The sequence below is a fragment of the Paralichthys olivaceus genome, chromosome 8 (genome assembly GCF_024713975.1).
Source record: "Paralichthys olivaceus isolate ysfri-2021 chromosome 8, ASM2471397v2, whole genome shotgun sequence".
Taxonomy (NCBI): domain Eukaryota; kingdom Metazoa; phylum Chordata; class Actinopteri; order Pleuronectiformes; family Paralichthyidae; genus Paralichthys; species Paralichthys olivaceus.
In genome coordinates this window covers 6686069-6713959 of record NC_091100.1, presented here as the reverse complement: position 1 = coordinate 6713959, position 27891 = coordinate 6686069, and the positions used below count along the sequence as shown (strand labels likewise).

The following is a 27891-nucleotide window of genomic DNA, read 5'->3' as shown; positions in this document are numbered from 1 at the left end:
CAAATGGCACAATGAGGATGAAAATATGTACAAAAGCTTGAACGCTGATTAGAGAACAAAGAGAATGCAATGAAACACTTGACGCAAAAATCTGTCAAGTCTGACCCCTACTTTGCCTCCAATTGGCTCTGACCCTTCCTCTTTGCTGAATGTGGGTGGGGGTAGAAAATAATGCGTTTAAGTGTGTAGCTGAGCCCTGTATTCCTAGAAAAGCCACAACACAACATCAAGATAAACTGATCATTTAAAATGAAGAAAATGGAATTGTTTTTTGTCAAGAACAATTCTGCAGTGATCATTACAATCGTCCCTGGCCCAGCCCAGACATCATCAGTGGATGGAAGCACACTGTCTATCCCCTGAAAGATGCCCAATCCTGACCCAACATCTTCTAAAGTGAATCTGGCCTTGTCCAATCCCTGTGGCCAGGATATAATAAAACAACATTATGCATTGCAGCTTCATTATACTCTATAGTCGCTATTGTCGTGATAATGGACAAGGTCTAATATAAAATGGTCAACAAAAGACCTTTAAACATCTGACTGCATAAAGGTGATGGATAAATATGGATGCCGCATTGCTAATTTTTCTCCTGGTGTTGACTCTGTAGCTGTCAATGAAATGAAGTGCAGATAATCAATGAATGAATGTGTGTGCCTGCATTTTTAAAGCCTGGAATGATGCTTTGAATCATTATGTTGTTCAATCATAAGCGACATAATCAAAGTACAGCAGCATAGTGTCCAAAGCTTATGACAGCTCAGTGCCACTCGCTTCCTGGAAACTGTAGTAAGAAAAAAGCTTATGGGTACGTTCAAAGTCAATTTTATTTATAAAGCCCAAAATCAGAAGCTCTATCATCTGTACTATTAAGGGCACCCTCGAGACTTAGATCCTTGATACAGAAAAAATGATTAACACCCTTTCAAAGGAAACATTTATAGGAATGTGACTTAAATATAAAGTAAATATTACATGAAATAAGTTAAGTGTCTCTGGCAAAGACATCCGGGTAGATGTGACGTTTTGAAATTAGCGAAAACAGCAGCATTTGGCCCTATTTGGAAGAAGTAGTTTTAAAGTTATTTTACTCACAGAAAACCCAATATATGAATATGATAAGTACCTTAGACGGAAGTCACACACTATACCTTCTAATGGCAAATTGTACAGGACCATGGAGGTATTAACATTTCCCTCCATTTCTAATCCCTTTTCCCATGACAGACCTATCCGGTTTTGCATTTGGATGCTGCCTGAGCTGTCATATCTCATTCAGAAATGAAATCGGGGTTATGGAAATGTGTGTGTGATGAGCCAGTCGAAACTTGGCTGGGGCTAGCATGAACATTTACACAGAAACGAATAAACCTCTTTAATCATCCAGAATTACCAGTCTGCATCCCAGATGAAGCCGAGGGAGCCAAATTGTGCCTGCTGGGTGTTTCCTGTCATCTTTCGATCCCTAAATATGCTTGAGATGGTGGTGACCATGTGGGGACATTATAGCACTGTCTTGGTCACATGTCTTGACCCAAGCTCACAAAAGAAACTTGTGCATGGCACTTCCTTTGGTATTTCAGTCCATCTCTGATCTGCTCTGGAACATCATCTAGACCCGTACCATCCTTTATCTCTCCAAACTAAGAGCTAATCTGCATGTTTGCTGTTCCAAATACAGGCTTTCAAAGGAAATATGCCCAAGTGGCCTCTGAACTAAGATTTCACCTTAATCCAAGTGGATCAGGGATCACAAGCTGCAATTAAACACAGGCCACTATAAGCAATGATGTAAGCAAATACATTGATCATTCACCCTTCACATGGGCATAACCTCAGGTTTTATCAGGGATAACAACGACTGTTGGTTGATCTTAAGCTTTAGTTCTGACTGAAATATCTAACAGGGAATAGATTTCCATTCCAATGGTATGCACTTTAGTATACCATTGGAACACATTCATGGAGTCAAGATGGTGAATCGTACAACTCTTGTTCCACTGATACACATTTATGAATTCAGATGTATTATATTAGATATCTATTGGAGGGATTGCCATGTGATTTGGTACAGACATTAATGGCCCATTAGGAAGAATTATAATCACTTTCATCAACTCACATCAACAGGCCAAAACTTCAGCGTGCTCAACACTTTATGACCAAATATCTGCAAAACTAATGACACATTCCCTTCAGCCTCAACCGATATGATAGATATGGTGAAGATGATATTTTGCCACTTGAAAATGTCCGGACTAAGGCTAAGAAGGCCATTTTGTGTTAAGGATGTGGTACTTCAACTGTTGTATTTCCGTCCTCTGAAGATTAAACTAAGGTAGATCCCTCTGACAGGTGAGCCTGACTGATAAGGTGATCTGGGATGAAGGCAGGTGAGCATGTCTTAAGATTGCTCAGCTGAAAGTTGAAAACTAGGCTCTTATATTGTCAGTCTTATTTTTTATAGCATGGTTGAGTGGAGAAATGGCACAAATGGACAGTGACTCAAAAACTAACATTGGATAAGCGTGAAATCGTGACTTCCATGATGATACACAATCCAATTTCCAGAAAGTGAAGGGCACATTTGATCTTGTTTAGATGTGTTTGCTCTGACATGCTTTGAAAGCCAAGGCTCTTGTCTAAAGTGTCTGTTTGTCTGTATTATCTTGGGTGGACCACCAGCAGAGTGGGAGATAGCAACCTTTTGAGTGCTTTACTTGACTGCTATCGACTGCCATGTCTGATGGCACAAAGCAAGACTCACATAATGGATATATTTTTGAAAAAGATCAAAAAGGCAGCACATGAAAGTATATAAATCTTTAGTTGGACATTTGTAGGGGAAGATGAGTGATGCAATGTAAGAGCAATTTAACTTCATACTGTGGAGTAGACATGACCAGACTTTATGTAAGTATATGTAAACTAAAGCAAAGAACAGGATACTGTGATTGAGAATATAACTTAAATGGTTTATCATGTTTTGCATGAATATGTGCATTTGAGTGCGTGTTGAATATAGAAAAGCTTAAGCAACCACCCTGAACATATATGAATGAAAGTAAATCAATTTAAGTAAATAAATGTCAGAATAATGAAACAGGTTAATCAACTGGCACATTCAATGATAACTTTTCTATTTGATAATTGTGGGGACTACCACAGACACGCAGACAGTAGGGCTGATGGACCAGTTATGAAATTCATATGTGCACTATTTATGGTGACCCTAGTGTTAGCTTGTTGTTGTATTTATCACATTCAGCCAAGGGTGACATAAAACTATGAAATGAACAATGAAATTTGTCTCGTATGTCTTCATATTAAAAAATAAAGGCGCCTAAAAGTGGTGTGAACTGAACACAAAGGACATGGGACTCTTACTTAACAAAATAGCCTGAGGGAAAATGAATATTATTTGTGGAGAAAGAATGCACCAGAAGATGATCATAAGAGTATGATGATTCAGAGAGTATTATCTGCCATTGAATACTATTCTTATTCAGTGAAACTGGACTTACTGGTATGGCTGAGGATCAAGTAGCTTTTTTTTTTGTGGCAAAGGCAAACACTTTAATAAAAGGAGTGTTTTTATACATAACGGAATAAAAGAGTGGAATGCATTGTTCAGACCCAGTCATGCTACAGCACAGTATGGTAAGGCATACTTCTGTAGTGAATATAGTTAGATGGATGATAGTGATGCTGAGAGAGATGTGTCTCCCAGGATTTAAAAGGCTACAGGGAATGACAAAGGTCAGGGGTCATAAATGTTTCATTTCAGGAAGGGCAGAGGAGCAGTGAACCTTGGATAGCTTGCAAGCATGTTTGTTTCACCCTCTGCAACCCCACCACACAGAGGTAGTTGATTCTACTGCAGTGGCTGTAGACAGAAGACACAGACTGCATGTATTTAATGAGCAATGGAAGAAATTTGCATATTGCTGTACTCTTCTGCATATAGGGAAAATGATCAGTCAATTAAGAAATATATTAAAATTATGTTCAACCATATAAGCACCACACAAAGAAAGAAAGAAAGAAAGAAAGAAAGACACACACACACACACACACACACACACACACACACACACACACACACACACACACACACACACACACGACAGATAACACAAGTAGATTCAGGAAAGAAGCACTGAACTGGTCCAAAAAATGTACTGATTAAATGTGCAGGAATAACTGGTTAGGCCGATGTTATAGGTGGTTGCCATATGTCTATTGAATCCTGAGGTGGAAATGTGTCTGGCTGTGAGGGAAGGCAGCAAGGGGCCCCTGAGGAGTTGCATCCCATGCTGGGCAACATGGAGACAGAGGGAGGACAGAGGAAGAAACCAGCTGCTGCTGAAAGTAAATCCTGAATGGCCGGAAAATATATTTGGTGTGAAGAAGGAAGAGGGTGGTTTTTGTGGTCAAATAAAAAACGTCAGCAAAAGAACTCTAGTCTGGTATTGTTCACACATCTGCTGCAAGAATTTGCATTTGAAGATAAACTGGCATTGTTAGAATAAATAGTTTGAGGCCAATGTACAGCAGTGTTTTAGTGAGCATTTCAAAGTTGCTGGTTATGTCTCACTGATTCGATTCAGCTTTTGCTGCAGTCTTCTCCTCCTCCCTGCCTCCAACTCATACAGCTTCTGACAAATACTCCCAGAGACCTCCTACACACTAACTCCACAGACAACACCACTCTCCTACTTCCCATCTAGCAGAGAAGGGATACGACGAGAGATGTATATCGGGTCATTTAGAAAAACACCTCTAGGAGCCGGTATTTGATGATTTGTTTGCTCATGTGTAGTGTTTTATGTCATGCATTATGGATACAACAATTCCCAGAGAGCCCTGCAAGAGGAAAATACAATGCACTGTCATAGATCTAGAATCATACAGTACAGAACAAGCCCTGGGGACAGGTTGATGTTGATACGCCAGAGAGTGACTATGTGACTTTTAACACTGCATGAATTAAATATTCTGTTAAGCTATTATATGTTTGAACAGGAGTTGCAGAGTGAATTGGAAATATTTTATTAGTTTCAAACTGTGTGTGTATATAAATATCTTTAGACCCATATTGTTCGACATCAGAGATGATATAAAAGAACCTATAAACATTTTAAATTATTACAGGGAAAAGTCACTAAACCCTTAAAGTGTTTTGCTCTGGGCTGTTACTAAGGCGGCTGTTGAGTCGCAGGACTCCTCTATAAAGGACTTTGTTGACACACTCTCTTCAAACCGGTAATTTTGTCTCAAGTTCGGTAAAACATTCTTTCAGAAGTTTTTTTCAACAAACCTTTGAAAAAGCTCCGTCCTTTGTCTTCAAACAAGAAACTATAAAGTTACGCATTGAAGGGTTTTGGTAACGTTAACACAATATGTTGATTTTTTTCCAACACCACTGCTGTTGAAGCAAATTTGTCTCCCTGTTCTGAAAGGAATAAATGGACCTTGTTATGTCGTTGAAAGTAGATGACAGATTGTTGGACATAACAATCCTTGTCAATCCTGTCAGTATTTTCAGTTTAAGGTCAAGGGTGTTGTATTAACTTGAACATATCCTTCCTTTTAACACGCAGGTCAAGCGATAACACGATTAAACATTCAAATTGTCACCTTGTGGAAGGAAGCTTATTGTTATTTCACGCTGTCAAATGACTAGCTCCATTCTCTGAAGCTTGTCAGTTATCTTGATGAGCTGACTACCTTGACGACATATAGCCTGAGGGCGAGCGAACCGGCATCTGTAGAGCTACTGCAGGCATTGGAGCAGCAGATGGTGAGAGGAAAGTATACATGCCTATTCTAATGGTGTTCGTTCTCCTGGGGCCATCCGATAAACATGAACACTTGAAAGTTTCAGTTCAGGATATGGGGCCTTTAAAGTTTGTTGTACAAAGTTTGTTGGGACTATTAGCGCACTTGAAATGTTGTCTGTGTTTTAGTGATGCAAACAAATGTGACCCAATGATCCTCGTATAAGAAACAACATCTTTACACATTAGGTCAGGACTCTTATATCTTTGTCTACAACTCCATGGGATGTGTTGTCATTACTTTTTTATGCAGAGCCAGTTCACAAGTCGTACTGTCACCTGCTTTTCTTTCATCAACTTTCTCAACAAGGAAGTTACGCAGCCAACAGGCCAGTCAATGAAACGAGCACAAGAGTGGAAAAATGGACATGAGGTTGGAACAACCTCGCCAGAAATAGATGTCCCTCAAAACACACTCGTCATCATACCCTCACAACGCAACCGCATGGAAGGCCTTCGTGTTTCTGCTGAGAAACCACGCCATCTTCTTCTGGGGGATTTTGGCCTGTATTTCAAAAACTGTGGAACCCAACTTGGGGGTTAATTCTGCTAGGGGAGAGGAAAAGTAGAGCAAACCAAACTGCCCCAGCTATCAAAGTAGGTTATGCTAATGTCACCTCTATCTACAAAGTACTTGAACTCTACATTGGAACAGACAGTTGAGTGGGTGCTCAATCCAATCCAGCTGAGTTTGTAAGTCAAAAGGTTCATAAATCTGAGTATTACAGTATGTTAATAATTGACTCAAAAAGGAATAAAGAGTAAAGTATATGTTTTATGAATTGCTTATGTGACATCAAAAGTGCTGCTATACAAGGCTTTGTATTGATAAGCAATATTTGCTCATGGGATTCATTCTTTTAAGGGTGGCAATAAAAAATAATAATCCTCTGATAATTAACAACTTTAACAAAAAGCATGCAAATCCTTTCACCCAGTGTTCATGCGATTAACATGTACGCCTGCTTCTCTCTTAGCATGTGGCCGTAGCATATTGATCAATATTCCTGACACGCTAGAAAGTGATCATTAGCAAAAACCTTCATCGACAGAGTTCATGCATGGTAGGTGGAGCTCGCCACACCAATTCAGCCTTGACCCTATAGATGACCTTTAAATTTCACAATAGGCAGCCCACAATAGCTGCCATGTGCCGAGTGGTTTAATCTACACAGCCCATCTGCTGCGGCTGCTGCCTGTGAGTTGAATCTGCGGGAGGAGAGAGGGAGTGCCCAGCTTCCCTCTGAAGCTCCTGGGTGTCTGTCTCACTACATCCTGTGGGACAGCTGTATGTTAATGTGCACAAGAGGCCGGGGACAGCAGCAGTGACTGGGATTGCCAGGCAGACACTGAACAAGGACCCCCTTCTCAGTGGGTAGCCAAAGGCATGAACTTGGCCGATTAAACATTCAGGAAACAAATAAGGCTCCATCACAGACGGGCACTCCGAACCAACACACACACACACACACACACACACACACACACACACACACACACACACACACACACACACACACACACACACACACACACACACACACACACACACACACACACACACACACACACAGCAAGCCCAAAAAGGAAGAGGAAAAAAAATCTTAAACTGTTAAAGTGATGAGGAAGAACCCTCTGGTTTTTCTGTCTTGTACAAATGTAATACATGTTGTAATTGCGCTAGACAACATCAAGTGCAGACATCTCTGAACATTATCTACGCTCAGGCATCCTTATAAAGCAAAAGAAACAGCAGAATTGAGATTCAGTTTTTATGGCTACAATCAAGAGGAATTCATTTCAGTGTCGGTTTTTTCCTCCTACGTCTCAGCAGAGAGGCAATCAGTGACAGCTGAAGTCAGACCTCTCAGGTAGGGACTGCACAGGAAAATGATAATGCTTTGCGAAAATCAATAATTCAAGGCCAGGCAAGTTGCAGATCTGATCCTGACGTGATGATGACGAAGGACAAGCAGGGGCGTGGGCAGCAGTGGAGGACCCCGCAACAACCCTCCTCCCTCCCTCTATCTGTAAACTGTTGCCTGGCAACAGGATTCGTGCTCGCTGGCCTCCAGGCTGCAGTGTGCTGCCTCTGGCCTCATCCAGGGATAAGGCTGTTGTTTGCTATTAGAGTCGACCAATTCTGGCAATGGATGCAGGGCTTGCCATTCACTAATGAATTCTGCAGAGGTTGCTAATGAAGCCTTCAATTTAAGGAGAATGGGGCCAATTTTATCTCAAAATGTGACACAAAACCATAAATCAGGGCTGGGTATGTACCATCAAGTCCTCCCCATGTGTATTATTACAATTTGTCACTCACCTCAATCCTAACAATGGCATGGACATCAGGCCACAGCCCCAACAGGATGGAATCCATCATATTTAAAGGAAACAGTCAAGACAAGAGAGTTTCTCTTTTTCCCTCCTCTACTGGCCCATGCCATCTGTCTCTGATGCACTCCGTGACTATGTCATTTAATTATTATGCAAGGGAGAGGTGCTTACAATAAATGCATTGTTCCCAAGCAAAGAGCTAGTGTCTAAAATCTGCATTATCTGTGTGTGAGGGTGAGGAAGACGAGCGTGTCACCAAATAGTGACCTGACAAAATATTCCCTGGAAGAAAAAACGGACGTAACAGAGAGGGATTACAAGGGAAGACGTCTTGCACATTGAGGCTAAGAGAAAAAGCTGACAGAGATTCAACTTTAAGGATTACAGGCTTTGCCTCACCATACAGGCCGTGCTTTACCTCACATAAAAATACGCTAAAGCACAAGCTGTCCTAATGAAACACTTGTTTCTCATTAGAGGAAGTGCTGAGCCAAACAAATGCAAACACACATGGCATCATGTTGAGCAAATCAACCAGACATAGTTACTTGTGACAGAATCCATACAGAGCTAATATTCTCCGTTGCTGGTTACAGGTTAGATTAAGCAGGGAAGTTTGTGCGTGCTTTCTTTTCATAAGCAAAGTCAAATATTTCAATTCAAAACACCTTTAAAGATGAGCTTTGAAGTCTGACAAACAAACTGTACATGGGAAGTTAGGTTTTAGTCAAAACTGCTGTCTGACTTCTCAAGCTGCTTTCATACATTTTCCTGAAACTTTTCACAGTGGCTGTATGTGAAAACAAAAATGTCTGCTGTCAGTTGCTCCCAGGGCTTTTTCGACACTTTGATGTTGACAATCTCCTGCTGCGTTCTTCATGTGTAGGGAAAGGGAAACACTGCAAAATGTCTGGACCCCATTTTCTGAAATGTCTGAAAACAGCTTTAGTGTTCCAGGTTGAAATCGGTGCAAACTAGTGTCTGTTTCAGGGACAACAATAAAGAACCAGTGATTAAAAGATCTTAAATATTTGAGACTTCTGTTTGCACCGTGACCCATGTTTGAGCAAAACAAGCCTCCGACTTTTCCACCATAGAACAAAAGGCCCCACAATGCACCTCTTGCATTTGCGAGGTCTAATTGTTTACACGAATAAGGCTGCATTAGCTAGTCTTACCTTCTCGACAGCACTGAATATAACCATCTTTCTGCTTTAATATGTCTTTTTCCCATTTGCATAAATTTGAAGAATTATATATTTTTAAAAAACAGGGCAGCAGGTCTTACGTGTGAATCGGGTACTTTCAAATGCACAGATACTGTATGTATCAACATCGGCCAGTAAATCTTACCCTATTGTTTAAATATGATGGTTTGTAAAATAAATATTTAAGGTATCCACATTTATCATACTTTGCAGCAGCTATGTATGATAAACTCTGTGTGAAATTGAATGTCTTGTATGTTACCTTGAAAAACAGCTTAATGACATAGTTTCCTGTTTCACAGTTTAAGTGTCCATAAATTATCTAAATGCTACAAAGCTCTGGTTAAGGTTTTTATTGGACTAATATTAACTGAAGAGATGGGACAGAAAATAATTCTGAAACCCATAATAAACAAAGTCAGAGGACGGGTGAAATGTTTGATAAAGAATAAAAAAGGAAATGTCATTACCAATGAGTCAATTTTAATACTACCTGACAAAAAGGTCTCCATGTCTCTATAGATATTACAAAAGGTCAATTCTAAGTTTACAAACTCTCGTCTTCCTTTTAGTGGAGTAAAAGAAAGTGCACTGGATAGAGAGTGGTGCTGACTTAGCAGGTGCATCTACAGCTGGCTAGGGGGATGGAGCAGCAGCACAACCTGGCCACAACGCTCTCTGGCGGCCCTGCAGGGTCCCACTCGCCCATGCTCATCACAAACTAAAGAGACAAAATCAGCACTTTCTCTTATCCACTGTAGCATGCTGATGTTGTAAGGAGGTGTCAGAGAGGCCCTAAGAAGATCAGGGGAGATGAAGCATGAAGCGCACATGTGTGCTGTGGGCCTTAAGCAACTTCACTACATCCAGTGAAACTTCATCTCCACTGACTCCGGTAAACAAATCTGATGAAGAGTTTGAAGCTGGGATACAGAGGCAGATATTTTACATCTTTCTGATATTCAGGAACAGCTGTCAAGTAATGGAAATGGGTAAATTATCTTTTAATGTAGAAATATGTAGCAAATGTTGGAGGTATACAAATGTTCAAGAGCATCACAAGAGTGACGATGCAAAATACAACATTAAACAACAAAGTAAGTGATTTATTGAGCAAACTTTCTTTCTATTTGTGAAATGACTTGTGTAATTGGTCACCAGTTTATTCCCTGGTTGGAAAATCCACACCATGAAATTAAAATATGGAATTTAAAATAATTCTAAAACATATGGTGTGTGAAGTTTCATAAGTACAGATAGTTGGGGTTTACTGAATTGTGTTTGTTTACTGGAAACTACAGAGGAAAGATTTGAAAGAAAACTGTGGCTAAGAGCAGATCAGACAGTTGGTGGTCCGATTCTAAGCTCCTGCAATCAAAGTGTCCTTGGGCAAGATACTGAACCTTATATTGCCCCGCATGATGTACCATCTGTGAGTCAGAGGTGTGCTATGTATAGAACAAGCTCCGTATGAGAGTGAATTGTCGTGTTAAGCCTAGAAAGGCTCTATATAAATGAAAATTTACTCTTATAACAGTGCCTGACTCTGAAAGGACAGTTAGCTTGAGATCAATATCAATAAAGGAAGATGTGAGATGATATAGATATGATAAGATAATGTATTTTTTATTCCACACATTCTCCTCCCTTGTAAAGAAGAATGCGTCATCCACTACACACAGATCAGGAGGTTGTGCTTGTAGCGGTGAATGTAGTTTTTAGCCGCTAGCATCAGCAGAGATTCCCTTTTAATGCCATGAGAGTTGACTGCTCCAATAAAGGGGAGCGACTTGTTCCTCGTATCCTCTAGGAAATACTACAATATGCCAGAAAAGTCCAGGAGCTATAATGCATGTATTTTACCAGGAGTAATAACATACCCAAAAATGAAAAGCCTCTGAAAGTCACTTTTAGTGTAATTCAGAAGTTGCATTTGACTAAACTTAAAAATCTGTCCCGCAACATTGCTTGTGTTTTTCCAGTGTACTAATGGTAAACAAGTGGGAGGGGTAAGAAGTGGAGTAATGAGGCTGTGCTAATTACATCAGGGCTTTGTTTGAATGAAAAGGCTTTGGATGCTGCTGCCCTGTCAGGAGACGTAGCTGGAAAATCTAATGTAGCCATGGAATCCCTTTAATTGTCATCCATCACAGTAACTCAACACACTAATGACACACTGCAGCTGAGATTTAAAAAACGAAACAGAGCTCAAATCATCCAGCTGCTCTGTGTAACTGTATGTGAGGATCTTGTGCATTCACGTGAGGGGCCTCTCATTGATTTTCCATTTTATTTTAATAAATCAGTCCCTTCGACATGCCCCCTCCATCCTCATCACAGGGGGAACATATTGATTGCTTTGTTATTCTGCCTTAAGGAGGCCCATGAATTGCTAATGAAAATCCACATTCTGCAGGGAACTGCATTGGATAAATATTAAATTCCTGGCCATGCAAAACAAACAGAGCTAAACTGTTGAGGGACCGGGAGGGAAAGCAGGGTCACAAGTTGTGACCTTGTATAATTTGTTTTTGTTGATTTGAAAATCCAGGGATGGCAACAGGTTTTACCAAAGGTGTGACATCAACTTTAAGAGAGATGACAACACATTCAAACATCATAAAACATAAAAACATTTCCTAGTCATGACTGCTTGCCAAAAAGTTTCAACACAAACACCTGCTTGATGCTTATTAGTATAATTTTCAAAGATTTACTGGACACTCAAAACCCTAAAGAAGTTTATTCTACAACTAGAATGACTCTCAGGAGAGCGCCTACCTCCGCCAAGGCCCAACGGTCCCATTGAATTCAATCAAGCCGCACCAAAGTGCACAAACACATAGATATCAGTCCACTAAATATTCTCTGTTCTTTTCATCAAGAGTCATGAATAATTCCCTGGGAATGGATATTCCTATTCCAGCTATTCTCCAACCTATTATAGCTTCTTTCTTGGCCCATGTAACATTTTTCCACCAAGTTTTGCGAAAATCCGTTCAGTAGTTTCTGAGTAATTTTGCTGTCAAACACACAAAACAACCAACAAACCAACAGGCAGAGACAAAAAAACCCCTCCTTGAAGTAGGTAATGATACGAGACAAAGAAAAGCTGCAAAACCTAAAAGAGAGTTCAGAAGTCTGGAGCCAACAGTCTTTAACAGCTTAATAATTGGCATTTCTGATGGAACCACATCACAACCCTGTGCATGCTTGTACACAATGAACCAAGGCCAGAAATCCAAACACAGATCACACGATATTTCTTTCCAAGAAAGAAAAAATTACTGGTAACACAATTTCTCTGGTCTGGTTCTTAATGGCTCCCTCTGTCTAATGTCTGAGCGCTTGGAGATGGTGATAACACCCTGGAGAACACTGGAGGGTTTGAAGTACAGCTTTTACACACACCTCTTTTAAAATGGTACTCCACGATTATTATCCCTCCGCAGCAAAATAATTTCCCTTCACACCGAGATAAAGTGTGTATACTTTGACATATGCACTCAGGCAGTTCGCTGAGCAGAGGAATCAATATGAGAAGCTGAAATGAGATTCTCACTCTTGTCTACATGGACAATGCTTTTATTCACCGTGAGGTCAGAGCTGTCCCAAGCAACGAGAATACATATGGAGATAATTATGTTTAAGGTGAAAGAGAGACTGCATTTTTCCTCCAGTGGACATTGAGACAGATGACATATCAACAAGCACAGCTCTGGTTTGTGCTTCCTCTGCAGCCTGATCTGACCTGAACATGGATGTCCTGCTGAGAAACTTTTTTTTATGCGTTTAAGCTGGGGGACACATGGGGGGGGGGGGGGGGGGGCTGAAAAAAAACCACTGCAGGAAACATTCTTATGAGAATGTGGTGTTAGATCTGTATTGTTTCAGTTGATACTAAAGGAGGTCAGGCTTAAATATAAAACATACAATAGCCTACATAGCTGAAGACTTGGAAAGAGCAGAGTCCAGCACCAGTCGTCGCTGAGACAACACATCGACAGCAGCAGCAACACAGGTGCAGCAACTAGTGACAGGTACTTTTCCAAGAACACAACTTAACCACAAAACAGGAGGACATGACTCACTCATTTGATGTGCGTGACTGTGCATGTAGCACGTGTCTACTCAGGGCTGAGGGGTTAGGTCATATGTTAACGGGAACAGGCGGGTGGTGATTTGACTTGGAGGTAATTGTGGATAACGGGTTGGTTCCGGTATGCAAAAATGGACCCATGCAGGACTTTAGGGTAGAGTAAGCTGGCAATGTCTTTGTGCAAATGATAAGCTAAGTAGTGATACTGCTTACTTAAATTTTAGAGGCCATTAAATTCAGTAGGGGAATAGATTTGCAGCTCAAGGCAATCAGATTTTAAAGCATGAGTTTTTAAAAAGGAGTCGACCAGATTTCCATCCAAATGATATTTCTCCCAATTATTCTAAAACAAGTTATGATGCTTGCAACATAAATTGCACTTTATAAATTTGATCTTAATCCTGAGTTTCTTACAGTGGATATTCATCTCTGCTTCGGCATAATAAACAACTGAGAGTTTCTTTATAAATAAACACAAATAAAAAGCCCTAAATAAGCTGCATGAAATCTGGACAGGTAACCTGTCACAGAAAATAACGACATTTGTTTATAATAGGCAAACTTTCGTTTTTAATCTGTGACAACAAAGTGACAACGTGGTAGTTTAAGCTGAAATAACCAAAGCATAAAACAGGCTGGGCAGGTTCCGCAGAAATTACCTCTGTGAACTAACACTGTGTAAAAAGTCTGGAGTTGTGCAACAGAGCAGAGCTGTAACGCACTGGCAGCCTTTCTAATGCAGGCAGCCTGCAGTGAGTCAGAGGCAGTGAAACAACAGAGACGCAGCGTTTGACCCAGCGTTGGCACGAAGGAGACAGGGTGCACCGACGCTTCGCCAGGTCCTCAATTATCCCTGTGCTACCACATGCCGTGCCCTGTTGTGATACTGACAGCCACTTTACATCCGGTGACTCATCAAAGTCTAGCACACCCAAGGCTGATCGCTGAGTAATTTCACTTCCTGATGGCAGCCTTAGTGTTTGCTGAGAGGCAAACAATGCAGCAACGTTTTCTTAATCAAACATATTATGGTACAGCTGTGTAGGTTGATTTAACATCATTAAACATCATGACATGTAAAACTGTAATCACATAAAGTCGAGTTTTCATCATGTGTTTGTCAGACAAGTCACAAAAATACAATTAGATACGTTAACATAGGTGCCGAAGTCTATATTCAAATATATATATATATGAATAGAAGGCTGGCATTTCATCTTTTGGATTGCCTTGTTTAAAATGTAACTCAAAATAAAAGCTGTTGATCCTTTAGAACTGACCTTCTTAGGATTTTCCAAGGATTTTTTAGTACAATTACAATTTCATCAAAAATGTGGAGGTGTGCAACAGTGTAAGAGCTCCTTCAGACTCTTAATGTGGTACTGAGTGCTGCACTCATTGTCGTCATAACAACCTGAACATTTATTGAGGCTCTTAGCCACGAGTGTCTGCATGTGGAAAATAAAAAGAGGGAGTTGGTGCTTGAAACACAGCAGATGTGTGGACTGCTTATCAACACTAATGTCGGCAGAATGAAGAGACGGAAATGGAAATGGTGGACATCGCACAAAGAGGGCTGCAGCAGGATCCTGATCAGACTCTGCCATGAAAATGCCCACAACGCTCTCAATATCAGTGTCCAACAAGATGGTTTAAACACGTAGGGTGTAGCTGTAAGTCACAAACACTCCTAGCAGTGTTCTGACATGGGGAAGGTCGCACTGAGCCTTCAACTGCATTAGTTATCATTTAAATTTTAGTTTCTGCTGCCCCCTGGAGGTGACAGAGTAGCATTTTGAGTTGTTGCAGAGCAGGACTGTGGGGATTGTGTTAAGATGTTGGTGTTGTGCATGGCATGATGGGAAGAAACTGCTTAAGAGAAGATGAGGAAATAGGTGCAAGTGCTACAAAGTGAAAAGAGTATTTTTCTTACCTGTGCGTTCATAGAGTGTCAGGGAGCGGGACATAGGGGAGAGAAAAAGAAAAAACATTCCTGTTAGCAAGGGCCTCATCAGAGGTAACCAGCATGAGCTAATTAGTGCATTATAGGCAGGTTCAATGGGCTGCAAAGTGCTACAACCATTTCCACCCTAAAACAGCAAGATATCATTATTCGTTAAGTCTAACAGTTGCACAGTGAAAGGTTGGAGACCTAAGCAGGGCGTGCAGCCCGTCTCCTGGTGAGAGCTGGGATGGTCTCCAGCCTCCTCTGACCCTCAACAGGAGAAATGGTGTAGTGACAAGTAGAAAATGAGCAGGTGGTTAGATGACACGTGACGAATTAATCAATGTTGGAAGACCTTGTTAGTTAGGGTTTTCATTGGAGCTACTTTGAATCCAAACATACACCAAAAGTAAACTTAATAGATCTGTGTATTATTCTGACTAACACAGAGAGTGAATCTGGAAACACTCTTCTTATAAAGGTTTCCATTTGCACTGCAATGCATTAACATTAGTTTACAAATGTTACATTTAAGACCCTGTTATGAACCTACACAAATGTCTAAATGGTGAAAGACTGAGGACAACAGGAGGGTGGGATTCACAGCACTGTAATGAAGGTGTTTGTTGTGGGCGTCTGATGTAACATTGTGTGGATGCTGAAGCAATTCTCTTTTGGCTTCACAGAAATTGATTTTGGTTTCTCCATCAATTGTACGCACCAGCATCGGCTGAAATGGTATCTGAGGCTTCAACGGTTGAAAGGTAAAAGCAATTTCTGTGCTTGGCTTTACTGCACACTATCATTGTTCTTGACTGTTTCAGCTCTGGTTTGTTCCTTTTGTTAGTCTGAAAGCAAAATGTGAAAACTACAACTCCCACACACCAGACACAGAGGTCCACTTTCTGAGAAAAGTCGCAGTAGAGAAAATGAATGTATTTTTCTACCACTTCTTTTTTACCTGTTTCTCCACTTTCATATTTTTACACACACACACACACACACACACACACACAGGAATAATGCTCAAATCAAACATTTCCAAATTACAGTTAACTGACTAAATGTGCTGCAGTGATTCACAAACATTGTCTGGGAATCTCCCCAAAGTTTTTCATGATGACCAGCTCATGAATCCACACGCCAACACCATCCCATCACGCTTTGCTTTAGTAATTCCAAAATGGTGTTAAAAGATGCAAATAAGCAGATGGAAATCCCCATCGCTCCTTCTCTGCCTCACAAACTTTAACAACATAAAACGAGAAAAACTAGTTTGTTTCATATACAGGTACATAAAGACAAAGTCAATTATAACGCATCGTTAGGCATTAATATTATGCCAGTTATCATTAAATATATTCATTTATGTGAGTTCAGAAGTGAATTTTATGCTTCAGAGATGCAAGCTGCTCTGGGAAATTAGATCCTGCAAATAAAGACGCAAAGCAAAAGAGAACAGACCTGGGTCCAGTGGATGTTATGTTGGGAAAAAATTGCAGAAGGTACAATCGTTTAATCTGCAGTGTTATCAACTATTGCATCTGAAGATCAGAGCATACAAAGGCTTGAGTCCTGTTGCAGCCGTGATGTCGACCCAGCCCTTTGCAGTGGCTCTCTCTTCCCATTTCATGCTTACTGTTCAATCAATAAAAGCAAAAATGCCCCAAAAACTCATCTTTAAAAAAATATATGTATTGTACAATATCAAAATTGAAATCACATTGAGAGTGTCTTTGCCTATTTATTAAAATTGCCAGAAAACTTAATTGGTTAAGAAAATGATGGAGAAGCTGCTGAAGCTGAAGAGTTTTTTCAGGCATCTCTTACTCAGTTACAGCTTGAATAAGCATACAAATCCTGGTTCAATCATCAGACCAAATGATCAACTGAACTTTTTAAGTAGGTTTGTACTTAATAAATAATCAATTCCTACTTTTGCCATGGAGCAAAGTTAAAGTTTCAAAATCAATCATCATCTGTGTTGGAGAAACTCATTCACACGGTGTAATCTGCACTGAGACTGAATGACTCAATTCAGTCAGGACAATAAGCAGCGTGGGTACGGAGGGCTTCAATTCTGCACTTCGGAGATGAGTCCAGGAGGCTTACTGACGGAAGAGAAACTGAATAAATGAATGAGAGAAGGAAAAGGCTGCGGAAGAAGAGGAGGAGAATTACAAAACTGACATAAGGTAGGCAGAGCAAGTATTGATGTTTCATGAGTGTGCCAGTCGTGTGCCAGCCATACTTCCTCTGTTCTGTGCCCAGAGAGGGCAGCGGAAGGAGGGTGGCTGTAATTTCCACTCTGCTCTACACTTAATGACACAAAGGAGAAGTGTGTACTTGAAAGAGAATAAAGATATTTTCATATAAACAGACAGGATTCTGTTTTATTCTCATTTATCACAGATCACGAAACTCTTGAATTAAAAGAATGAAGGACATTCTAGATGTTTGAGCTACTGCAGCAAGATAACTTCCATGCAAACTATTACTCTCAGTCCATTTATCAGTTAGTTAATTAAAAATTAAGTTATTCTGAAACAGGGTAATAATCAATTAAATATTATATGTCACACATTTAATGGTTTCACAAACTTAAACTTCTTGGTTTTACATAATAACAAACCAACAAAACTAGATGGCTTTACAATTTGAAGTGTCAATTGTACAAAAAGAGCTTAAGGACATTTTTAAAGACTTTCTAGAGTTAGATTAATTAAAAGCAAAAAAATAATCACTTGTAGTGTTTCATCTGGGGGCATCTGAATGACAATTTTCGGATCAACATAATTTATCATGCAGCTTAAACATAATTACAAGCAGGTTACTTGCTCCATTTGAAGAAAAATGGTAAATAAACATATTTATTCAAATCACAGAATCTTCTGTTACAGAAAACTTATCGAAGAGTTAAAGCTGCTGAGAACAGGAATCCTTCCTCTGGCCCAGGAAGTTGGTTGAATTATAAACATCCCTGAGGACAACAGGTCGTGTGGTTTGTTTGAATAAAGACAGGTTGAGAATGAATTACATTTTCTTTTGTATTTCCGTTACTAAGAATATCTATATTACATGAAATGTCATGTGTTGTTATAGAGGCTGCTGTTCTGGTTTCTTTGTTTGTACTTCCTCTTTTGCCTGTTTTAGGCTGGGCACATATTGTGCATGGCACCATAATAAAATCAATATTGTAGTATCGTGGTATCGGTCATATTCTTATTATTATACATTCTGATGCGAGGTTAATCAATATACTAAGTAAAAAGGTGCCTATTGAAAATATCGTATGATACTTCAGCAAAGAGAAATGTGCAGGAGATGGTCAAGACACTATTTATAGTCTGTTGATTCTCTACATTTATACAAGCAGGAGCCCATTTTCAATGAATGCAGCCAGCTCCTCACAGCACAATGCCTTGATGTGTCTGACTGACAAGATGCAGATAGTCAGAAAGGTATCAGAGGACTTATTTAATGGAATAAATAGGCAGCCATTTTGTATGCCTACAGTGAAAAGAAAGAATTCAGATTGTGTGTGGCTGCATTTAGCACAAAGATGGCCACAGGACCAAAATGTTTGGTCAAAAACTAAATGTCACATTAATCGACAAAAAACTGCTGTTTCCAATCAAATATGTTCAAGCGCATATTCATGCTCCAGTGTTAGTTCTGCTGTTAATCATGGGAACGTTGTGGCCAAAGATGAAATTATTGGCACTGCAATAACTTCCAAGAGTTGCAGAATCCTAGCTCATAGTTTTATGAAGCTCTATGCAGTGTTCAGGGACGTGATAATCCTTCACTCATGGGTGTACTCTTCAAACTAAACCTCCTGGATCATATTTCATTTTCTCACCAATACCTGCAGCAACGCAGCCTATTGGTGTGTTTTTTTTCAACAGTGCTATTTTTGGTCTGAACACAGCAGTACTTGTCAGACCTGGGAGGTGCAGTTCACCACAGCCAAGGTCATTTATAAATTGTGCAAATAATAAATATGGATGTCACGGCATAAACCTGGCAGTCATCCATCATATCTCGCAATGAACATGCTGTTAATCAATGTCTGATGATGAATCAGCTCACCAAGACTGAATTTGATCACCTGGCAAAGGAATAGTTAGTGTGCATCTCTGAGAGGAAATTATGTTCAGTCATCATAACTCGGAGGCTTTAAAGTTACATCATATACATTTAGATATGTTTTACATATTGTCCCCGTCCAAAGAAAACCACATTTGACTATTTAGCAAAATTTAATAAAGTCTACTCCCCAGCAGAATTGCCGTGCATCACGACATTATCTTTCCCCCTCTTGTCTCTGCTCACCCTTCTGTTTTTTGTTTTGTTTTGCCTTAGCCTGCTGGAGACCTTTCATTCGTCAGAGGGTGTAATCCTCTTGTTGCTGAGCAAGTTTTAAAATTTTTTGCTTAACCTCTGAAAAACAGACCTCTGTGACATCCCCTAAGGCATGCATATACATACACTCACCAACAAAACCCTGTCTTACTGCCGTTAAAGTGATGAAGAGGCACTTGATACTAAATCAACTGCAGGTGAATACTAAGAGGAGGCAAGCTCAAGGCTTTTGTCTTCACAAATAGTCACTGTGAGGAGCTTTAGGGTGAACAGGGTGTTTCCACTGAGTACAGCTGCTGTTACAACAGACCTGCAGCAAGCGTCCAGGCAGCACTGCAGTACATCAAAAGAAGAGGGACCACACACTGGGACTCATAAGACAGCAGGGTTCATACACAGATTAGACAAACTATGCAGACGGACACATCAGTTAAAGCCTGTTGGCTATCCATTCACAGGTCATCTTCACTGATGACCAGATTATAGTGAGCAGGACACTGTGAAAGTCACAGGAGCGGATTGTTGAAGGTCAGCGCTGAGGAATGTCAATACTAAGCCCAGAACAGACACAGTGAGGCCCAGCTCACGTTTCTAGAGACTAATCAAAGTGAACTTTGAAGATTTGTAGCTTTTCTCTGCAAAAACAATAAAATATATTATCTGTTAGGAGTCGAGATGATTCAGCAGATCTGAAAATTCCTCTTTTTATTCACCAGTACCGGCGGTTGGGATTTGGTCTGAATTTTAAACCAAGTTTTGTTTCCAACCTAATTGTGAGGAGAAAAATTTTGCAATTATTTCTGCTGTCACCATGGTTGCATCCATTGACTGAAAACGACTTTAGTGTAGGTCAGAACCTTCTCTATTTAAGTCACCCACATGAGCACAGGAATCTTTACACAAAGAGTTCTAGAGTTATTCAAATCAATTCAAAGCACCAGAAAACTCATAATCAAATAAGCAAACTCTTAAAAAACCTTATTTAATATATATATCAAGAGTTAACCACAACAACGATCTACATCTGCACGCAGACCTATGGTACATGACAGACCCCCAAGTGAAACACAGCAAAATGCCATTCAAACCAGGAGAACCAGGCAAAATCACCAATACAGCTGGAGAGAAAATACTTTTTTCTGTAGCAAAAATCCTTGACTACATCATTTTTTATTAAACAGTCACTTGCCGCAGTTGACTCAATGTGCAAATCACCCTGCATGTCTCAAAACCAAATGCAATCATTAGATTTCATATGAGAGATAATGTTTTAGAGCGTATTGTCCTTAGTCACAACATTTTGCAGAAAATCTCCAACTGTAGATGGATGCAATGTGTGACCTGAGAATCCTTTGGGAACCAACGCTAACCGTGCATTGATGAAAATCAATGTTGTTCTTTAACTTGTATCGGGGAACTGTGAAACATGAATTTTGCTTTGTGAAGAAAAGAAATGGACAGTTGGTGTCTGACTCAGGTGGGCTGCACTTTTCATTCAAAATTAGTTTTTTACAAAGCGATCAGATGCCGCAACAACTGGTTAAAGAAATGATGTATTCAGGTTTAAGTCTATTAATGTGTCCAACAGTGTTGAATTGTGTGGGCCACGCAGCACAACTTAAACGGTGTGACAGATTCTGTTTGGGAGGTTTCATTTAGCTTCATGTCTTCAGTCAAATAACAATGTTTAGGAGCTGTGACACTTATCCAGATGGAAGACTGCATCTGTTCTCAGCTACAATCTCACAGTGTGAGAAATGTCAGTGCCTTCAGGCAGCCCCTGCAGCAGCAGGTGGAGGCACATCGCTATCGAGTATGTTTCGTATGTGAAGTACCGCAACAGTTTAACACTAAACAACCCGCAGCCTGAACTCAAGATGGTTTTTTTTCAGATCACTGATCATGATCTTGTTAAAAAAGTACTGTATGAGCATCACATGAAACAAAGTGATCCTTAAAATTTGTGAAGTGATCCCATTTTCACAAAATTTTGCAAAAAGGCCCCAATGGATGAATTGATGTGGCACCACATTAGGTATTTCTCCTTAAAAATGTTCAGTTACAGGTCTGATTGAATCTGCAGTAAACAGAAACGATCTAGGTGCTGAATAGCCAGCCGAGTGGATCTGTGTGCTCCCTGGAATGGGACCGCTTCTCAGAATAGCCAATGGCAGATGCCTTCCTCCCCTCTGTGTTATTTGGAGTCCAAGGGCAGTGGAATCAAGCCTCCTGCCGTGCACCATGGTGTGGTCCTTACTTCAGGACAGAGAGAAGGGCTTGAAGCTGCAAGTGAATCATTGACACACGCAGGCAGTCACGTGCTTAACAACAGGGGTCATGTGCATCAAGGTAACATCATCGGGTGAGAAAGGCAAAACTCAAGTATTGAAAACAGCAGGTCACATATAATCACTGGTCCATACAATGAAACATCTAAATCTCTCAATCACTAATTGGTAAAAGGTGAAATCCTCAGATGTCTTGCTTTGATCAGTTTGACAGTAACAAGCTCAGTCTCATTTTCTATGTTTTCAGAAATAACACTGGAAAACAAACAGAAAACTCAAACATCTCTACCATACAAACCCTTCAGTCGGATATGGAAACCAAACATAGAGAGGAATCTCTCTTCATCTTCATACCAACTTCAGTGTGTTACAACGTGTTGCATCAGTAATCGTGGAAGAAGTAGAAAAGAAAGACCAACTTCAAAAGATTCATTAGTTTCTTGTACTGTCAGACACAATATTCTGCATTTGGCTAACCACATGCAGAAGGAAGAAAATGGTTGAAAAGGCCTGAGGGATGGTGTTTGTGCAGAAGAGTAACGCTGCCAGGAGAGTCTCACTCTCTTCACAACACTTATCTGCAGAAAGCAACATTAAGAAAAGGCAGCTGCTCCTCCAAGGCATCCAGCTTATCTAAAGTGATTCACTGAACAATGAACATTTGGGCAGCACATATAAAACTTTCCAAATAAATTGACTGTATACATACTGGAGACGGCTATTAGGAAATTAATTAAGGCGACCTAAATTTAAAGGTGCGCAATGAAGAGTGCATGAAAATCTGCATAGCGGATTCTGCTAAGAGACTTTTAGTATTTTAAATCAGGTGCTTGTTCGGTGGCACAAATATAGTTTTGCTGTGATGGTTGCTGTAAGTGCTCCCGCTGAGGCTGTTTCTCATCATAAACACTCAAGAATTGCTTTTTCTTCCCCCATTACACCTCAATGAAAAATGTGTGTGTAAAATTGTCCATTTCAGGTTACTCGGTTTACTGATAAGGCGACGTCTCTCCCTTCATAACTCTGTCTGGTTATGTAAGTGAATTTGTGTACAAATAATCACTCATTTTGCTAATCAAAAAAAGAAGGATGAGAAAGTGCTGCTAAAATGTTAATACAAACCAATAAAATGTAAAATTTAACTGAGGTGAACTCACAGTTGGTTCTGAAATACAGACCAATAGCATTCAAGTTGCTATCAGATCATCTGACAAGGAGCATGATCTGGAGTGCTATCATGTCACGCTAGTTGTCACGTACAGGGATACACAAGTCAAATCAAAAAATGGGCGTGTATCTTCACAGTGTATCCAGTCACATGTTCTCAAAAATAGACGGTGAGAAAACAGCGATAGAAGTAGGTTTTCTGATTTCTCTCTGTGTGACATTATCACAGCATGTGCATCAAATCTGACACATCACTGCTCTCAGCTCCACTCTTTAAATGGCCTCTTTCTTCATTAACAAGTTGACAATAGAAAACATTTTAACAGGGAGACGATATGTGACGAGAGTCCCTGGATACATGAGTCAAAGACCGATTTGCCGGCAGGATCAACACAGCTTGCTGTCTTGAATTGACAAACCTGCAAAGGCAACTAAATGTCACAAGTAAAATGTAAATAGAGGGGGAAGAAATGCAGTAAATGTGTCTTCGGTTAACAGGCCTGCAGCTCAGACCACAGGAAGCTCAAAGGCTCAAGTCAAACTCGCGAGAGAAAGTTGCAACACACCCACAGCACCTGCTCAGACAGCAAATGCATCTTGCTGATAGTTGTTTATACAGACATAGCTGCTATGGGCAAGACCAGATCACCTTACTGCCGGCAGCCCAGGGTGTGGTTGGTGAGAAAAGTGATACGGGAACGAAAATGTCCCGCTGTTAATGTTCTATATCTTGATCACTGTCTCCTGTAACAGCTGGATGCCCATTCTGGCTCCCGGAAATACAGTGTGGATTCTGGTGGTCACGTTTTGATTGGAAGTTTAAACCAGGGCTGTCATTTCTTTTTTTATCAGTGCGGAGAGAGAAGTTTTACTGCCTGACAGACTTCACAAGACTTTATAGATTCAAGACCCCATGTCTATTCGAACATTTTAACTGGATGTGGAATGGGGGATGATAAAGCGAGTAATTAATTCCCTTCAAATCTTTCTTTAAAAAAATGAATGGCATGTTGAAAATATGCACTTTTCACTTGTGGTATTTGTTCCTTCTGAAGACGCAGTTTAAGGGAACTTAAGTTGCAGCGCACCACAGGGACAGAGAAAAATCTCAACTATGCCATTCACTGGAGTCAGCTGCCAAATCCACAGCAGGGCCCACGTGGCTCCTGCTCTGTACGGAGCAGCAACTCCATGAAATGGCTTTGTGGGAACTTGCATTTCGCTCATACAGCAGAGAATCTTTGTAAATAATGTGAAAGCTCTTTTTTGGTACAATGGTACAGTGTTCAACTTTCTTGCTCCGCAATTAAACTATTCTTCATCCTGCATTTTTATTGGTGTTCCCAAGAAGTATACCTGTAAATACAAAAAAGCTAGGGTTGGTAACCCTGGAGAAACTAGAAAGAGTAGACAACCTATATGTTCCACTTCGTCCCATTGGCACTGTCCTCAAAGCTACAGATCTAGAACACATGAACGATCGTCTCTGTAGACGACTTTATTAATTGGTGGCAATTGGGACGTACAGAGGATTTCCAATGGGCATGTCATAACTATCATGGACTGAAACCAATCCAATAGTGGTTGTGACATAGTCAAAGCCACAAATATGAACATCATGGTTGTGTTGGAGAAAAAGACAATTGGCCATCAAAGAGGTTTCATCACGTGGACATTCATTTGTGGACGGACCGACACAGCCACGTCAAAAAGCAAAGTAAAAATGACAACAAAATGCTCTTGATGCTTAGACTGCCAAGCAAGTTGAAACGCTGCAGACACTGTGACATCCACCCTAATTTCTATTTAGGTCTTTGTTCAATACTTTCTCCTTGCTACAAAATCTAGTCCAGATTTTTCTGACAGATTACTGGGCGAAATTGTTAAACGCACACCTTTCATATCTAATTACACTGAGGAAACTGTAATTCAAAGGTTAAATGCTGTCGTTCATAAAGATGTTGAAGATTTAAGGTTTGAATCTATTTGAATTAACTTGACAGGACTGTAAAATAAACATAATGAAAACAAAGAAAACTCCAGCCAGAAAAATACTAAGCTTATGACAGAAAGGTCAGAGGAATATACAGATACTGAGGGAAGAGACTGTGCTCTTGAAATGGAAACAGTGGTCTAAGTTTAATGTTGCATCTCTTCACGGCTCTAAGTTTTCATGAGCCTCAGGCCTCAATTACACGTCAGACATTTGCTGCGTTAAAAGGGAAAAATAACACGGCTAAAAAGAATAATACCTGCTTTATAATTATTAATATGCAACTCATAAAAATTCTTATTTATTTATTGTAAAATGAAAAATTGTTATCACATACTAAAAAAAAAGACTAAACTTTTTAAATAGACGTACACACATGCAAATAACTAAATCTAAATAACTTAAGTGGCATTGTCCTCAAGCGATTAGTTGGTTTTGTCTTAAATATCAAAAAATAATTACAGTTTTTGTGACGAGTGAAAATGTCTTCGAAATGTCTTTGTCAAAATTAAAAAGTATTCAGTTTATTACAACAAAAGCTAAGAGCCTGGAACTGTCAAATGTCTGACATCATTATTGTCATGAATTAAAATTCTGAACAACTTTTTTGAACACCACACAACCAACTTTAATAAGTAGATTTTTCCGTGACAGCCAGTTACAATACATGCAGAGATTGAGCTGTCATGCAGAGGGTTAATCTAGCAGCTAAATAAAAAAACTGCCCTGGGTTCATTTGGGAGTCCGCTAACTGGAGTCTTATTTCATTCATTTTCAAGTCACATTGCATATTATGCTGAATGAATTTAGCAGGAATGTCAACCGAGAATTTTAATTCAAGCAGTATTACTGTCGCAGCCGTATCATGCAAACTAATGTACTCTCAAAGAGGAAGAACTTTAAGTGTCACATTTACAGAGTGCTGATGTTTTAGAACCACTTCACACTTCTAACTTCTAGATTACAAAAAACAAGACATGTTATTCCTAATGAAAACATCCTCCTCAATAATTGACACTAAAACACCAACTAAACATTAAAGAGGGCAAAAACTATTTATTTGAGCCAAATCACTGCAAAAATATATAGATAAAATAAATAATAAAATGTTTAGAACTCACTTAATTTGCATACACTTAATTTGATTCTGAATAAAAAAATCCTGTGAAGCCAACTGTAATGAATCTAACTGATTTTTATTAATCTGCACATTTAAATCTTAAACTCAATGCAGATGCATTTTTCTTCATTTCTCTTGCATTACTTAATTTATGTTTTCACTTAAAAACGTAACCTAAAAATAGGCTCATTGACGACGGCCTTTTTAAGGATATATGTTGGTGTCTGTCATCTGCCAAGGGTGGAGCCGCGGGAAGAAAAAAACTTGTATCCATGAGCGTATGGAAACAAAATAATAAATCCATTGTATGTCCAAGTCTGAATTTATTCTTATTCTCTCTTGAGGATATACTACTTAAGCATCACAAAAAGATTGAGCTCTTAAGCAAAGTTTATCAGTAAGAGTCAACTGTAATTAATTTTAAATGTTTTGTGGGGTGTAATGTTACTTTACTCAGAAAGACGCATTCATCTGAAATGGAAGCTACAGTACATTTGTAAATCCAAATGTATAACTGTGCTGATGAAAACAAAAAAATGTGTATCAATATGCAGATGACAAATAAACTGTGATTTGATAAACCAACAGTTACTGAAGTGACGGGGGTAAGAAAGTCAGATGACCTTTGACATTTGCAGATTCTCTGGATCTACCAAACCCAAATGTTATGACCAAACTATTACGTACAATACTCACTCGTCTGCGGCAGAAAGGCAACCCCTGGGCAATGATGTTGATGCTAAATATCTTGAGCAATTTCTGAGGGGGTAAGGGTTCCGTGGCAACGTCCTTGGGGTCCGACAGGTCAAGTGCCTGGCCCTTCAGCGGGACGTGTGCGGTCTTCTCTTTTCCGCAGGAAATGTTTGGCATCTTTCTCCGAGCACCCGACGACGAAAAACGGGGAATAGGGCAATGCCGCAGCATTGCAAAAAAAGAGAAGGCAGTTTAATAGATCATATCCTAAAGGGAGCTCCAGAAGCTGGCCGACCAACGTCGCAAGCATGTAGCTTCTTTTCAATGAAAGCAGACTCTTCCTTGGACCTCAAAGCCGTTGGGCGGACGTATCAATACTGCGCTCTCTGAGCCTCTGCACCTACCTACTCAAAACTCATCTCCCTGTTGACTGGTACCCCTTAAAATATCTCTGGAGTGTGAGGTCACTGCTGTGCCCAAGCCAGGGAGAGCAGCTGTTGTTGGGGCCTGAAAAGAGGATGGACTGACACAGCCCCCCCCCGCTCAAACAGGGACTGTGGAATCTGCTCTCATGACCCCCGATAGTGGAATGTGTACCAACAGTCGTCTGACGAAGTCCACGTGTCCAGGGAGCTTCCTCATTGTGGTCATTCTCTGAACCCTTTCCCTGTCCTCCCAACTTACTGGACTGTATCATCACCAAACCCAGATACCTTCACCCCCTGAAAACCATATAACAAAACAAATGGCAATTTACAACATCCTTTCTTCTCTTTCATGTACCTAACGTAATTCTATGTCAGCAAAGAGATGCAGGATATTTTGGGAGACGA

The 27891-nt window shown here is 40.0% G+C and overlaps 1 protein-coding gene across 4 annotated transcripts in view; it reads right to left on the bottom strand.

Annotated features, from left to right (window-relative positions):
* fbxw7 (F-box and WD repeat domain containing 7) overlaps positions 1-27891 on the bottom strand; it is a 98671-nt gene that overhangs the window by 31432 nt on the left and 39348 nt on the right. Inside the window, exon 1 of one of the 4 annotated variants that reach the window (XM_069530026.1) lies at positions 27053-27417. The exons of 2 other annotated variants lie outside the window; for them this stretch is intronic. In XM_069530026.1, coding sequence (XP_069386127.1) covers positions 27053-27289 — 237 coding nt within the window. In that variant the 5' untranslated portion in view covers positions 27290-27417. Of the gene's footprint in view, positions 1-27052; positions 27418-27891 lie in introns of those variants that run through there. One more of the 4 variants, XM_020101237.2, reaches the window with a different exon arrangement.